The 16,754-nt window shown below is 38.4% G+C and overlaps 1 protein-coding gene across 4 annotated transcripts in view; it reads left to right on the forward strand.

The window, feature by feature from the left end:
* The window catches only part of AKAP6 (A-kinase anchoring protein 6), a 501,363-nt gene that overhangs the window by 368,197 nt on the left and 116,412 nt on the right, over positions 1-16,754 (forward strand). For all 4 annotated transcript variants that reach the window (XM_061394923.1, XM_061394924.1, XM_061394925.1 and 1 more), the window contains one exon: positions 11,120-11,240. In XM_061394923.1, coding sequence (XP_061250907.1) covers positions 11,120-11,240 — 121 coding nt within the window. The remainder of the gene's footprint in view (positions 1-11,119; positions 11,241-16,754) is intronic.

Consider the following 16,754-nt stretch of genomic DNA (forward strand, 5'->3'; position numbering starts at 1 on the left):
TTGGCTGGCATCACTTATTCAGTGGATATGAGTTTGAGCAAACTCTGAGAGATGGTGAAAGACAGGGAAACCTGGCATGCTATAGTCCACGGGGTCACAAAGAGTCGGACGGACACAACTGAGCGACTAAACAACAACATCATGTAGGGATATGTGTGTGTGCATGTGTATGCATGAGTGTGCACACATATTAAGGGTTGCTATAAATAATAATATGGAGTAGAAGAGTAGGGAGATGTTTCCTGACTCTGCTTCCGGCGCTCCAGAGGGAATTTCAAAGAGCCTTCTGTTCTTGTGTAAAGTTCTAGAAGATACTTCAGTCTCAGTCATATGCCAGCCTCTGGCTGAGGGGGAATTTGGGCAATGTCCACAGGTGATTATGTAGTCAAGGTTTGTTCTCTGTAAGAATGTAGAAGTATTCGTCCCACATCATGTAACGTTTTCGAGTAAATTTTACTTTCAAATACGAACAGTATACACAGGTTATTTCCAAGCACAACAGGTTGAACTAAATGAACTTTAACTAGATGAAAGGTTAAAAGTTTGGCAGTAAAAATAAACCCATTTTCCTTTAGGAAATGAAGTATTCCTAAATCATTGTGATAATGTACACACACACACACGTATACATATATAGCACTCCCAAGAGGAATAGTGTTGACAGATGAAAGCAAATATGTCACTATTTAAAACATTACTTGATTAAAGATCAAATAAGCAATAAGATGTACTGAATGACTTCAAATACCTCAGAAGGGGTGTAATCGCCTCTGGATTTCACTGCAATAGGATGATCTTTCTGGTTTTCTGTTGAGCCAAAGGCCAAAAATATCCTTGTGCAGCTGGGTGAACATTCATGCTCACTCATATTCTCTTTCTCTCAATGAATATTTTGAATTCTGCTCTATGGTTGTTTTTGGAACATTGTTGCACATTAATAAAATGTTTTCTTTTTGGTACACACCAGTCATAAACTGCGGAGAAGGCAATGGTACCCCACTCCAGTACTCTTGCCTGGAAAATCCCATGGATGGAGGAGCCTGGTAGGCTGCAGTCCATGGGGTTTGCGAAGAATCGGACATGACTGAGCGACTTCACTTTCACTTTTCACTTTCATGCATTGGAGGAGGAAATGGCAGCCTATTCCAGTGTTCTTGCCTGGAGAATCCCAGGGACAGCGGGGCCTGGTGGACTGCCATCTATGGGATCGCACAGAGTCGGACACTACTGAAGCAACTTAGCAGCAGCAGTCATAAACTATGTACTAATGTTGGGAACACTCTCCCAGATAAATCACTAGACAATCCAAGGCGACCGTATTTCCACCCTGCATTTCTACTTTCTTCCCCTGATTTTTATCCTGTCTCAAACTAATGAACAACTGATCAGTGTTCAGTTCAGGTTCTTTTTGCTCCTTCTGTTGTGTTCTGGTATTATCACATAGTAAGATCACAATGCATCCTGTAGCCAAAGGAGCAAAAAGTGCCTGACTACCTTCTGAAAAACTGATATTCTGTGCACTATGATTATTAAAATAAGTCTTCCTGGCTGTAAAAAGAATCTCACCAGTATAAATGTATTCATTTGGGATCATAATATCATATGCTTCTAATGTTCAAATACATTAAACTAATTTTAGACCTAGACAGTCTTCCACTTCAGTAATCTAATGCCATCCATACCAAGAGCCAACAAAGGATGAACTAGAGAAGTAGTGGCATAATTACTGGGGAAGTATTATTTCAAAGTTAAGAGTAAAGTCAACTATTTATTTATTTATATAACTCCTTTCCATCTTAACAATGCTGAAACAATTTCTGTGCTGCTTTGGAAAGTTTATGGGGTCAATTGAAGAAGGAAAGAGGTATGAGAGAGTCTAAAACAAATCTAATCTACCTCATTTTAATGTGCAGAGCTTAACTCTTTTCTTTAAAATGTATTCTTTTATGCATTCCCACATCACTTTCACAAAGGATTAAAGTCAACTTACCAAAAATATTTACAATAAAATAGAATAAACATTTGACTGAAGTCAGTTAGGTAAAAGTAAAATGTGTACCAGAAAACAAAAAAGTGCATCTTCTGTGCATGTCCTCAAGAAGGGCAATGATTGGGCTCTAAGCTTTCCACATCCAAAGAAAAGAGTGAAATCTCATCCATCAGAAAATTCATAGTGTCCTACGATTAAAAATAATATATATCTGGGGAAACACACTGAGTCCTGGGACGGATTTCTCCTGTAGTTCTTTCAGGAGAAGACAGGCCTCTGTGATACTCCATCTCTTCCCTGGTGCCTCAGATGGTTAAGAACCTGCTTGCAATGCAAGAGACCTGAGTTTGATCCCTGAGTTGGGAGGATCTCCTGGGGAAAGGAATGACAACCCACCCCAGTATTCTTGCCTGAGAAATCTCATGGACAGAGGAGCCTGGCGGACTACAGTCCATGGAGTCACAAAGAGTCGGACATGACTGAGCAGCTAATACTTTCGTAAGAGAAACCAAATTCCCAAGGCAGTTTTTTGATGTAGGCTGCAGAAGTGATGTCAAAGCACAGTTCAGTTAAGAGCCAATTTACAGGATAGATGAAGTCATACTGGGAGAGATCTCCATAGTAATTCTTCCACAAAGATTTTGTTAGAGATTAGGTGACAGAGAGTTATTCCTATGTTATTTACCTCCTGAGCTTCCCAGGTGGTGCACTGGTAAAGCATCCACCTGCCAATGCAGCAGACACATGAGACAGGAGACATGAGTTCGATCCCTGGGTTGGGAAGATCCCCTGGAGGAAGATGGCAACCCACTCCAGTATTCTTGCCTGGGAAATACCATGGACAGGGGAATCTGGTGGACTATAGTCTGTGGGGTCTCAAAGAGTCAGCCACGACTGGAGTGACTGAGCACACACATTTTTATCCCCTGCCCTAACCTTGAGGGTGAATATTCTCTGTGCTATGCTTAGTCACTCAATCATGTCTGACTCTTTGTGACTCCATGGACTATGGCCCACCAGGGTCCTCTGTCTGTGGGGATTCTCTGGACAAGAATACTGGAGTGGTTTGCCATACCCTCCTCAAATACTCTCTATTGCTTATTAAATCTTTGAAAACCAGGGAGTTATAGGATAGACTAGACTTTTTACAAAAGGCTGAGCTGCCTAACCCTCAGCAGTGTGCCAGAAGCAAGTCTGGATCCAGACCCTCTAACACATGGACAATGACTTAGGAAGGTTTATCTCTCTCTCTTTTTTAAACATTATCTCTTGCTTTGTCTTTAGATATATGGGTTCTCACATTTGTCTTAGAATCACTACCATTTCTAAATTTTTCAGAATGTTTTCAAGTTCTTTGGCTAGAACTTAGTCCAGTGTATTATCTGAAAATTTACAGAGAGTTTTGACTTCCTGACAGCCTAACAGAATCTTCTAGAAATATCCAGAAACTTACATTAATACTTCTAATTTTATGGCTAATCTTGGAGGTTAGAATTTTTTTGCTTTATGGATTGTATTTTAATAGAAAGAGTTTATGAACAGTCCATGAGACCATGAGAAAGTGGGACCTATCGTTAACAAATCTGTAGGACTGATTTTATTTTTCTTAGACATTTTCACATGTACATGGGTGTATATGAGAATTGAGAAAATTACTACTGGAAAGAACTCCATATTCCTTTTTATTTATTAATGGCAAAGGCAGGCTGCTTTTCTCATGAGGAAGTGGCTCATGAATTTTCATTCAAAATAGTAAATTAGTGTCCACACTTTAATATGTTTAGAGTGGAAAGGGATTCTACATGCAACTGTGCATATCAGATTTCATGTCTGGAAAGCTAAATTTTATTCTTTAATGATAATGTGATTGGACTAGGTGCCACTCTTTTATCTCCCTCCTGTGCTTACATGACACATGGCATAGAGGATGATGGGAAATTCTAATCAGTTATTAGTGTTTTCCTTTAATAATATTAAAGTGTATTTTTATGAGATTTTGCTACCATTACCTTTAGTGTCTTTTTTGAAAACCAGAGGCAAACTTCCTTGAGCAAATAATGCAAACAGTGAACACTTAGTGAATATTTGGGGAAAGAATCAATATGCTAAAGAAGCTAGGAAAATTGGATCACTTAACAGAAATTCCAACATACACAAGCTGGTATCTCAGGAACTGATCTTGTGTTTTTGGATATGTTCATGTGAAAGGAACTATTAAGCTTACAAAAGATGGATACTTAAATGCTCCAAAATATGTATTACTCAGCCTTAGTAGAAAAGCTTCCAGGCCTTTTTAGTATTATCTTTTCTTCAACTATTGGTTGCTCTATTTTGATGATTTCTTCATTTGGTGTCTGATTTAATCAAAATCCCTTGGTGGACCAAGCTGGAACCTCATATATTCACACACACCTTCCATTGATTTCACTTGGGTGAAACTTTATCTTTTAAGCAAAGTTTAAGTTGAAATGTTGAGTTAATGATGCTCACTTTAAATACCAAAGGCTGAATGCATTTATGTATTCAAACACTTAGCTGGTCAAACATAAGTCCCACCAGGGTTTAGAGGAAGGATCATTTTTTAAACTGTGCCAGCCTCACAAATAATATGTTGCTATCCAATCTGTAAAAATTGATACTAAACAGTATTGTTAGTATTTTATTTCCATGGTGAAAAATCCTGGAATCTTTTTTTTTTTTAAACCTGAAAAAGTTAGAGAAAATGATGGACAAGATATTGGGAAATACTTTTGGTAATTATCATAGTAGTTAGCCCAAATTTAGAAATAAAAAACACTAAAGAAAAAAATTGCATGTTTATTTCTTTCCATAACTTGTCTCTGTCTTTATTAGAATTTCAGACGCTGAAATGAACACATAATTCTGTATTTATCTAACAAAACCTGACTTTGATTTAGAAGACTTTTTCTCCTCATTACATGATTGTGCTTATAAAGCTCCAAAACTGGTAATATTATATCTGCAATAGAATGTCCAACTCTTTTATTGTGAAACCTTCAGGAATATGGCAATTTAAAGGAAAAATATCCAAAAGAATATCACTTTGGTAATGTGTTTGATTTATAACACTGTCTTAGAATAGTGTACAAGTCTGCTTTGTAACATTTTCATAGAGTATAATGTATTCATAGAGTACTGAAAAGGTATGCTTTGAGACCTTTTAACGTCTAGGAGATTATATATTTGTATCAATCAGTTGACGGGAACCCAAGCACATTTACAGAGAAAATTTTAAAAGGAAAATCCTTCCAAAAGAGCAGTTCCTATACTCATAGCCCTTAAAAGAAAGGTTCTGAACTATTTGCCACAATTTCAATTATCTTTGTCTCTCTTTTAAAGAGAGGTCATTTGTCATGAGGACTTCAAGGAAAAGTACCTGGTTCTGAAATCAGTGGATGGAATCAGCATATTCTGCAAAGGGTTATAGAACTAACTAGTTCTGTGCTACCCTTGATAATTCACTCATCTATGATCTTTTCTGTTTTTCTGTGTAGTAGCTGGCATTTTCCTTAGAAGATGACTTTTATAAAATCACTAGTCTACAGCATACCTTTGCAGGCAATATAAACAGAAGAAAGTAAGCTACTTCCTTTACCTCAGAATTTTCCTGCTATAATGAGCACATTAAATTATAGTCACTTCAGAAGATTTTAAAAAAGCAGCAACAAAGAAATTCTATAATTTATTTCTGATTTGTTATGAAGTTATATGTTTGATTTCACTTAAATTTGGAAAACTGTCAGGTTTTTCCTAAGCTGTGAATGAACACATGCCAAAGAATCTGAAATCAGGCACAAGTGCTTAAAATATGTTTTTGTCTTCAGAATTAAGGTTCCATCCCTGTGTTGGGAAGATCCCTGGAGAAGGGAATGGCAAGCCACTCCAGTATTTTCACCTGGGAAATTCCATGGGCAGAGGAGCATGGCGGACCATAGCCCACGGTGTTGCGAAGAGTCGGACACTACTGAAGCAACTAATGCTTTCACTTTTCAGTATTAGGACCCGATGAGAATTTGTCGTTTGAAAAACACTAGTGCTGATTCTACACTAATGAAACAAAATAAAGAACCAAAGCATTTACCATATCTAACAAACTCAAGCTTAAGTATTCTCAGCTAGGATGAAAACAGACTGGACTGGAGGAATTGTGAATATTTGTGTTAGATTCATTCAGCACTTGCAGGTCTCAGTGAAGATCATCTCAGAATGAGCCTGAGGTACCTTTAACTGGAAGAAATGGCTTTTGTTCTAAGTCCTTTGATAGGGAGAGTAACAGGAGGGAACAGCTCAATGGATGTAAAGACATGGTAAAGAGCTAGTAAAAAAAAAATTCCATGATTCTGAACATTTTATCATCCTGTATGTAGTTTTCATCTATTTAAAATCTATTCATAAATTTCCTTTAATTTTCACCATAGAAGCATAATGTGAAAGAAATGGAAAGGCAGCTCACATTAATTGAGAGCATACTGTATATAATCATTTTCAAGTAAGCAAATGTACCATTGTGTACTGAAGGCAAAATCTCACCTTCAGAATGAATGGGAAAGCCTGTCTGTATCACAATTGGTATTTGAGGATGAAATATTATCTTTATCATGTATTGCTCTTCTGAAGTCATTCTTGCCCTACTAAAAGTTCTTGGTTTCATTATCTATATTCATTCATCATCATTTATCAAGTACTATCCTGGTCATTATGCCAAAGCCTTTGACTGTGTAGATCACAACAAACTGTGGAAAATTCTTTAAAGAGATGGGAATACCAGACCACCTTACCTGCCTCCTGAGAAATCTGTATGCAGGTCAAGAAGCAACAGTTAGAATTGGACATGGAACAACAGACTGGTTCCAAATCGGGAAAGGAGTACATCGGGCTGTATATTGTCACCCTGCTTATTTAACTTAGATGCAGAGTACATCATGCAAAATGCCGGACTGGATGAAGAGCAAGCTGGAATCAAGATTTCTGGGAGAAATATCAGTGACCTCAGATATGCAGATGATACCCCCTTATGGCAGAAAGTGAAGAGGAACTGAAGAGCCTCTTGATAAAAGTGAAAGAGGAGAGTGAGAAAGCTGGCCTAAAACTCAGCATTCAAAAAACTAAGATCATGACATCCATTCCCATCATTTCATGGCAAAAAATGGGGAAACAATGGAAATAGTGACAGGCTTTATTTTCTTGGGCTCTAAAATCACTGCAGCTGGTGATTGCAGCCATGAAATTAAAAGATGCTCCTTGGAAGAAAAGCTATGACCAACATAGATAGCATATTAAAAAACAGAGACATTACTTTGTTGACAGAGGTCCAGAGAGTCAAAGCTATGGTTTTTCCAGTAGTCATGTATGGATGTGAGAGTTGGACTATAAAGAAAGCTGAGTGCTGAAGAATTGAAGCTTTTGAACTGTGGTGTTGGAGAAGACTCTTGGGAGTTACTTGGACTGCAAGGAGATCCAACCAGTCCATCCTAAAGGAAATCAGTCCTGAATATTCATTGGAAGGACTGATGAAGGCAATGGCACCCCACTCCAGTACTCTTGCCTGGAAAATCCCATGGATGGAGGAGCCTGGTGGGCTGCAGTCCATGGGGTCGCTAAGAGTTGGGCACGGCTGAGCGACTTCACTTTCACTTTTCACTTTCATGCATTGGAGAAGGAAATGTCAACCCACTCCAGTGTTCTTGCCTGGAGAATCCCAGGGATGGGGGAGCCTCGTGGGCTGCCGTCTAAGAGGTCGCACAGAGTCAGACATGACTGAAGCGACTTAGCAGTAGCAGCAGATGTTGAAGCTGAAACTCCAATATTTTGGCCACTGACTCTTTGGAAAAGACCCTGATGCTGGGAAAAATTGAAGGCTGGAGGAGAAGGGGATGACAGAGGATGAGATGGTTGGATGGCATCACCAACTCAATGGACATGAGTTTGAGCAAGCTCTGGGAGTTAGTGATAGACAGGGAAGTCTGGTGTGCTGCAGTCTGTGGGGTCGCAAAGAGTCAGACACAACTGAGCTACTGAATTGAACTGATCCTGGGCATTAGGGATACAAAGATAAATTCACCCCTTGCCCTTGAATTGTTTAGTCATAGTCAAAGCTTCTTTTTTAATCATACACATATGGAAAAGAAAACAGGTTCCCTTATTATCACTTGCTGATTGATAATTTATGAGACTTCCTAATTACATACATCATTGATATAACAACAGAAAAAACCTGGTTTTAAGATCAGAGTTCAGGCTCTTATACACAATACTTGTAGCCTTTTCTAACAAATTAACATTTTCTTTAGGGAACAACATCTTGGAATAAATGCTGTTTTTCAGATTTCCCATTCCTCTCCCTTCTTTTGTGCAAAATGGCATCTGAGCAATATAAGGGGCTTATGTGATCTTGTGATTCTGGGGTACAGTGAGGCCCTCTGGCTTAATGTGGCCCCTGGATGCAGGCTGGTTAGGTTCCATGAAATGGGTCTTGCCCTGCCATTACATTATGAGGTTGTACCTGACAGAGGCCTGTGGCTGTGTTGTTACCTCTTGGCTTGGTTCAGGAGGTATTTCCTGCTGACTAAGCTTCATCTCAGTCTTCACTGGTCCAGCCAGCTCTCGGAGGTCTGGCTTCAGAGGCCCCCCTGGCTCTCCTTAGAGGTCATTGTGTCTCTGTTGCCATGGTAATGCCTCCGTCAAGTTCACCAGCTGAACTCCCAGAAACCTCATGGGAGGATGAGAGAACAGTCTCATGTGGGGAAAGAGAACAGAGTAGCAAAGGGAGTCCTGACCACAACTCTTTGCAACATCCCTACCTCAGGTTATTGTGAGGGCATTGTTTAAGGCAATCTCCCAGACTATGTAGCAGGAAAAGCATCCTGGTGCTTGTGGCTTTCCCTTTAGGTCTTAAGCCAAGAGAGAGGGGGACACACATCTGAGCACCTGCTCCTCTTGCCTTTATTTCATTCTTATTCTCCAAGTCCACTGAGATGGAAGCGGGGAGCCTTTCCCTTCCTTTATCTTTTGCTTTTAATATTCTCCTGGATATTCTCACCTATATGGGTATTAGGATTATACTCTCCTAATTTGGGGAATGGCACGTCACCTTTCCCCTGTCTTTGTGGTCAAAATGTGAGAGGGTACAAGGGGAGAGAAACAGTAAACATAACTCAGGAGATATTTCTAAGTGATTGTGCCTGCCGTGTGAGCAAATGCTTATTAGTCATTCCTTATCAATCACTCACAGAATGAATTTTATTTTATTTATTTTTTTATTTTAAATTTATTTTTAATATAAATTTATTTATTTTAATTGGAGGTTAATTACTTTACAATATTGTGTTGGTTTTGCCATACATCAACATGAATTTGCCACGGGTATACAGAATGAATTTTTAAAAAGCCTAATGGTTTATTGGTTCCTGTTGCAGTGGTTTTTGCTTGTTAGTATTTAAATAGTACTTAAATAGTACTCTTAGTACTATTTAAGATTTCATGTATACTTGTAAGTAAGTCCTTACTACCCAAAAGCATGACCTAGGAGCAGCAGGGTTGCCAGTTGCCAACACTTACTTCAAACAGTCTCAGACCCAACCCTAAAAGTACTGAGTCAGTATCTGCATTTCAACAGGATTCTCAGCTATGCCATATCCACAGTAAAGTTTGAAAGCACAGCTCTAGACCACCTTAGTCTTACTGAAGGTTTTGGTTACATCGATTATATCCATCATTGACATTCACTAAACATTTATTAATTCATTCTACGTGTTAGCCAATGATAAGCCTTGGCCTGGGTGCTTATGGTTCTAATCAAAAAACTTTAAAATTATGGAAAAGTAATTAAAATAGATGATTCTAGGTCTAGACTCCATCACCAGATACACCTTAATTTTTTGACAGATCTATTAAGATTAAATTGTTTAAGTTATGAAAAGCAGATGTTCACTTTTTTGAAAAGCAGTCATTTCATGTGTAGAGACAGGGACAAGGCGGTAATAAGATGCCGATTGATAAGTTCAGATTCATACCTGAGGCTGCTGCTTCATTAGTACTGATAGGGTTTTGCTCAGAGTTTGACAAGACTCGAAGATTTCTTTTAGCGGGATGATTTTGGGGAGAAGGAAAAAGTCATAGTTTTTTTTTTTTTCATTCTGCACTTTCATTTTCTGATCACAGTGTTTTAGAAGAATCTGAGCTTTACTTATTCACCAGGCTTTCAATAGAGAATCACATTAATCCTTTTAAGCTCCTTATTCTAATGATTTATTTTGTTGAAAACCATAGTGATCCTCCTTTGAATTTTAATGATTGCTGGCTATTCAGAGATTCATTGTTTTGACTTCCTGTCCTTACCTTTGTTTCCTACATGTCTGTGGGGAACACCTGTCTAATACTGGATCTGCCCCTGGTTCTCACTGGCTTACCAGAGTCACTCAAGCCTATCTCTGAGTGTTAAACTGAAATGCTGGCCACTCATCCATGACAATAAATGTAGGATATACATTTGCAGAGATAGGCAGATAGACAGCAGAGGGACAGATAAATGATTGAGTCATTTCCCAGTGAAAATAATATTTTGGATATGGTAGTATATAGTGATCATATACAGAAATTAGCTGAATTAGTATTCTTAGTCATGAATATATTAGGATGCATGCAGTATCCATGGAAAATCTAGTCAAAGAGAAAGAGGTCTGAATGTTGAGAGTGCTATTTGTACCGCAGATTCTGGACTGGGTAACCTTCCCAAGGCACTGACCCTCCATGTCTCAGTCTGTTAAATATGGCATGCTCTTTTTCAAGGACATTGTTCATTTTGTTCAAATCATTTTGTTCAAATGTTGCAAATCCTCAGAAAGGGTGAGTGAATGGAAATAGCCATAATATGTCTCAGGTACAAGCATCAGAATTACATGTTATGTTTTCAGAATCTAAGAAAATGGCTATGTCACAAGCTTGAGTTCCTATCTGGCCCACTGTGTAACCACACCGAGAATTTTTCCTTCTCTTTTTACAGGTATCACCCAGGAACATCATAGGTTTTCAAGAATATATTATTCTAATATGAGATTTTTAACAACTACACTGTATTTATGCATAATACATTTTGTGCCTTATCTTCAGGCTTCTGGACTTTGATTCAGAATATCAGGAGCTCTGGGATTGGCTGATTGACATGGAGTCCCTCGTGATGGACAGCCACGACCTGATGATGTCAGAGGAGCAGCAGCAGCATCTTTACAAGGTTAGAGCTACCCTTCTTGCCTTTACCTTGCTGGGGAAGATCTGATTAGCCTGACAAGTCTTTCTCTCTCTCAGGATATCTTTTGCGTTCATTGTATGTATCGTGGTGTCTATTAGAATTCCCTTCCCTGTCCCCAAACTCATTTCCATCCCCTGTGTGCTGACAGACTGCACCGACATCATAATTGCAAGGAAGTTCCCTTTATCACATTCTATTTGGTGTAATTCTATAGAAGGACAAAGATTTATCTTCAAGATGAATAACAATAAATGAAACTGCATTAATAAATAGACTGAAACAAAATGAAGGATAAATGGACTGGTAACATTTAACAAAATGTATTGTGATTGGAGCACTTAGGTGGATTCTGTCCACCCCTCAGATATTTCCAGAGATTAAAAAAAAAAAATGCCTTCCGATTGGCTTGCTGCTTCCAGGGTACAGGGCTTGTCCAATTTAATGTTTATTAGTGTTACATAGCACAGACGTTGTCATATTAAGTCAATGCATTGTGTGTGATTTAAGAAAACTGGCTTGGAACTCACACATTGATTGCAGGCAATCCATCTAATAACTATTTATATTGTTTTCCATGTCTGTTAATTCACCCTTAGCCTACTGTGTTTCACCGATTCTACTTAGATTGTCCTAGAAGTTTTTGCAAAACAGTCATGTGATTTGACTTGAAAAAATGGTTGCAATATTCACAGTGTCTGAAAAAGCAGTTGGGGAGGGTAGAGGGACTTTCCACTGAAATATCAGACTGCAGTAAATCTTCCTCATTTAGGCAATTTTTATTGGAGTAATTCTGACAGTTGTCATCCTTGAATTGCTTTGAGCATATGGCATATTTCAAAGAGCAGATTGTGAATCATAAAAAATAAAATTAATAACTAACCACAGAATCAGCAACAGTATAATGACAAGAAACAACTACCCTCTAGCTTTTTAAAATTTCTTATAGAATAAGAAGTACGTTCAAGGTCAAATAGAAGTTGTCTTCTTTCTTCTCCAATTTTTTATCATTTTAAGTTACCTTTCTATAATATATTATTTTAACTTTTACTTCCTCTAAAGAGACATATGTATTTTCAAGGGTGTGGTAGACTTTAATTTGTGTCCCCTGGGAATCATCTTAGTTAACGGAAGATATAAGCTCCCTGGGGGCTCAGCAAATGGTGATATTTTACTTCCTAAAGAATTCTGCCCAACATTAATCAAGTTTGTTGACTGCTAGCTGTTTCCTGTATGGATAGCTGTCCACATTAGCCACAAAGCTACCATCCATTGTCTGGCAGCACATATTGTTAGAATAACAGTTTCAACCTAATGTAACCAAAGTGAGATGATTTTGTATTTCATGCCGAGATCAAGACTTATGTATGAAAGATGCCTGTAAATCTATATTAATTGTTTGTTAATATTTGCTTTATCCCAAAGACTTAAGCATTAAAAGTCTAGGTAAAAAAGAAAAAAACAATAATATGAAAGTTATCTAATCATAAGCTATTATCTCAGAGTTTACTGCATCCATGATGCTAAAGTTCTTTTTCTTGATGCATTTTGTATTTTGCACATAAACCACTATTTTTTTTAGAAACAGTGCTCTTCTTTGTCAAAATCGCATTCATATAATTTACATCACAATTAATAGGAAATCACTGAACAAAAAGTGCAGTCTTCTTTTGCTTGTGGTTTCCTTGTCAAGTGCTCTGCCTGCGAATTTCCATTCTGGCATATTGAAGGCCATTATTCCTCCCACTCAGTACTTCTGGAGTATAGTGCTTTTCCAAACATTTTTGTACTGGGGTTCTTCATTTGTGACTTGTGTCAGTATATCTAAGCTCACTAGATTCACACTAATTTTGCATTTGGCTTATAAACAAATTATAGATTAGGTTAGAAACCAAAGGCAATGTTACAGGTTTATGGAGTGTCTCTCTTTATATAAGCTCCCAAATTATTCCAGAAGTTTAGAAATCTCCAAAACAGTCTTGAGGGTATTGATGAAGGACTCATTTAGAACTTGGGGTGGCTGCTGAGTTAGAAAAACTGATGGCAGAAAATTAATTTCAGGCCTTTGCCAAGAATCCCCAGGGATTCTCAGGTTAGGTCAACATTTCCAGTGTCCCATTTCTCTTTCTAATCTGCTTTTCTAGGAATCAATTCAACTGATGCCTTGGGAAAGTGAGATTTGAAGCCAGTGGATCACAGAGACCCCTAAAGGACTAAAGCTTTTCAGTTGGTCCCCAGACCTTTCTAGGCTTTCGATACCATTTGAATCTACCTTATTCATCTTTAATCTTAAAATTTGTTGGCCCTAAAAATTACCAACGTGTCATCAGCCTTTTTCACCAGGGGCACCATCAGCACCTGGGACAAAAAAATTCATTTGTAGGTCTGTTCCTTCCACTACAGGGTATTTGTGATTCGTGTTCCTCCAGTCATCGCGACAACTCAACGGGACGCCCAGCTCTTTTCACAGAATTTTCATCTATCTCAGCTTGTCTGTGTCATGTTCGTTTGATAAAATGCTTGTGTAACAATGAGAAAAACGCTTTCCACTGGTATTCTTTATGTTATTTAGCAAAGCATCTTACATAGTTGATACTGAACTAATCATTGTTGAGTTATAACAATGAAGGATGACATTGAAGTTCACTATCCCTGCCATTAATGAAAAGAATGAGAGTGAACAGCTTTTAAGAGAGACTTCAACTGAGTTATGGTAAATTCCCAGGAACTGTAGATCAGGACAGTTATTCCTGTTATCATAGAATTTGAAACTTTTGTCCTCCTCTCCCTGGTGAGGAGTAGGGCTCTCTCTATTTCATCATTCAGCTGATTTCCTGGCATGGAGAGGCATGCCCACACCCCAGTTCTGCATTGCTCAGTCCCTAGGTTGATCCCTGAAGTTCACCTTTGAAACTTTTACATTAGAGGAATATAGTAAGATGGTAGTCAGAGAGTAAGAAGTTGTTTTTGTTTTTTTTTTTTATTAGCATTTTCAACATTTGGTACTACCTTCCTGACTTTATTTTATATTCTTGTCTCTGCTAAAAAATCATGTGACTCCTAGATATGGAACTTCAGATAAAGACCAGACAATTCATTCAGCAGACTTCCTGAGTAGAGCACGTGTTGTAGTATCTTGGTTACCCCAAAACACCAGAATGCTCAAGGAACTTTGAAGGGGAAAGAATTAGTTTTGAAAGGCAGAGAATACACTGATGCAACCTCACATAATTTAGATCCTTAATATTACAATGGGCTATAAAGTGGATTATCTGTTTAAAAAATTTCTTGTTATTTTCAGATTGTTAGAAATTTAAAATCATTTTCTTTCTGATTAGTTTTAAATTGCTGGGCCCTAAGAATGACCTGATTCTTATTAAAATGCAACCACTCCCTTAAATATATTTTCTTCTTTGTTTGGAGATAGTGAGACATGCTGCCAATGTCTGTCCTTTCCCCTTCTTGGTCTGGCTCAGCATCAGCATGGGGATCTTCTGAAGCTGTTTTCTAATAAACATCGGCAGTATCATCAGCTTAGAAAACACAAAGGTAGTCTTTTCTCGTTTCTTTCTTCCTCAATCTGAGAATCACCTCCAAGGAGAATTTACTCCCACTCTCTCACTTTCTTTCTCTTCATGCCTCCTACCTTCCTAAGTAGGACAATTTAATTTGTCAAAAGTAACACCGTGATTTTGAAAGTTCAGCTCCTATTTGGACTAGCATTACGAAGCCAGAATTCATAATCACAGGGAGCTGTCACTCTGCTGGTCTGAATGTGCATTAACTATTAATGGAGAAATATTTAAAACCCACTTGCCAAGGAAAAGCTTTATTTTTCATTCCTACAGATCAAAGGTGGCATTATTCTTGGGCTCAGAGAAGCTCAGGACAGCTCCTCCCCCATCCTGTACATTTTATAAACTGAGTGGCCTGGAAGCATCTCCATTATGGGAGAGTTGGAGCCAGCTGTGCCTGTTGCTGCTGTCCGCAGCAGAGGCAGCCAGTCCTGGAGGGCCATGAGGCTGTGCCCTGCCAGGGGCTTCATTCTAGGGCCCAGAGCACTGCCGTCTCTGCCGCCTGCAGAGCACAGGTGACGGAGCCCCTAATCATGCTGGATATTTCAGAGATGAAGGGTTAATTCCAGGAGCCAAATTCAGGAGTTATGGGCTGGTGTTAATAGTTATTGTTGAACAAGAGCTGCTTTCAGATAATATGAAAGTGTTAGTCGCTCAGTCATGTCCAACTCTCTGTGACCCCATGGACTGTAGCCCACCAGGCCCCTCTGTTCATGGAATTCTCCCAGCAAGAATACTGGAGTGGGTTGTCATGCCCTTCTCCAGGGGATTTTCCTGACTCAGGATTTGAACCTGGGTCTCCCACACTGCAGGCAGATTCTTTACCATCTAAGCCACCAGGGAAGCCCTCAGATAGTATGAAGGTCACTAAAATACCACATTTAGAGATTTGTGCCTTGAGTGAATGCCTTAGCTATTCCACATCAATAAAAGATTAGATTATATTACTTCTAAGAGGTTAAAAATAACTCTTATAGCTTAAAAATAATATAATATTGACAATTCAACCAAGATGTATATGCTTTCAGGGAATTTACACTGAAGGTGTTGTACTTAATTTAGGCGGTTAGTTATTCGTGTTTTCTGCTTTTGTGGGAAAAATCCGAGTGTCCTATATCTTTCTCCATTGGTGTAAGTATTATAAAAAATATGTCCTCTGTGAAAAAGGAAAATTCATTCATTCTATATAATACAGTGCTCACTAAACATAGTAATTTTTATTTTGTTAATGGTTTGAGGTTGTTTATAAGACTTCGCGGGCTTCCCACGTGGTTCAGTGGTGAAGAATCCACCTGCAGTGTAGGAGCCGCAGGAGACGTGGTTTCAGTCCCGTTCAGGAAGATTCCCCTGAAGGAGGGCGTGGCAATCCACTCCAGTGTTCCTGCCCAGAGAGCCCATTGAAAGAGGAACCTGATGGGCTACAGTCCATAGGATTGCAAAGAGTCAGACACGACTGAAGTGACTTAGCATGGCCTACGACTTCACAGGGAAATAATAAAAATATATTTAATATATAAGTACAAATCAGAACTGGGAAAATATATGTAGGCTGGATTCTGTTTCTGTAAGAAGACTTAATATGTAGTCACATAGACTATAAAGTCCTACACAACTACTAAAGATCCTACAAGTTTTTCTGGGTTTCCTGGTAGTGAAAGCAAAGAGGGAAATATGCTCAGATAATAAACTTACATTTTCCATGGAAAAAAAAACATTATATTTCCTTGGAGAAATTAAGTTTATTTTGATACTTAGAAATGAAAATATCTTGTTAGGATTTTTTTTAATATAAGGGATTAAAATGGTACAATAGAGAAATAGCTAACCACAATTATTTCTTACGGTAGACATAATACTTCTCACAAGTGAGTGAGTTATGTGTACTCTGACTCTGTTGCCAGGTAATGCTTAGCTGAGCACAGCT

The sequence above is a fragment of the Bos javanicus genome, chromosome 21 (genome assembly GCF_032452875.1).
Source record: "Bos javanicus breed banteng chromosome 21, ARS-OSU_banteng_1.0, whole genome shotgun sequence".
Lineage (NCBI taxonomy): Eukaryota > Metazoa > Chordata > Mammalia > Artiodactyla > Bovidae > Bos > Bos javanicus.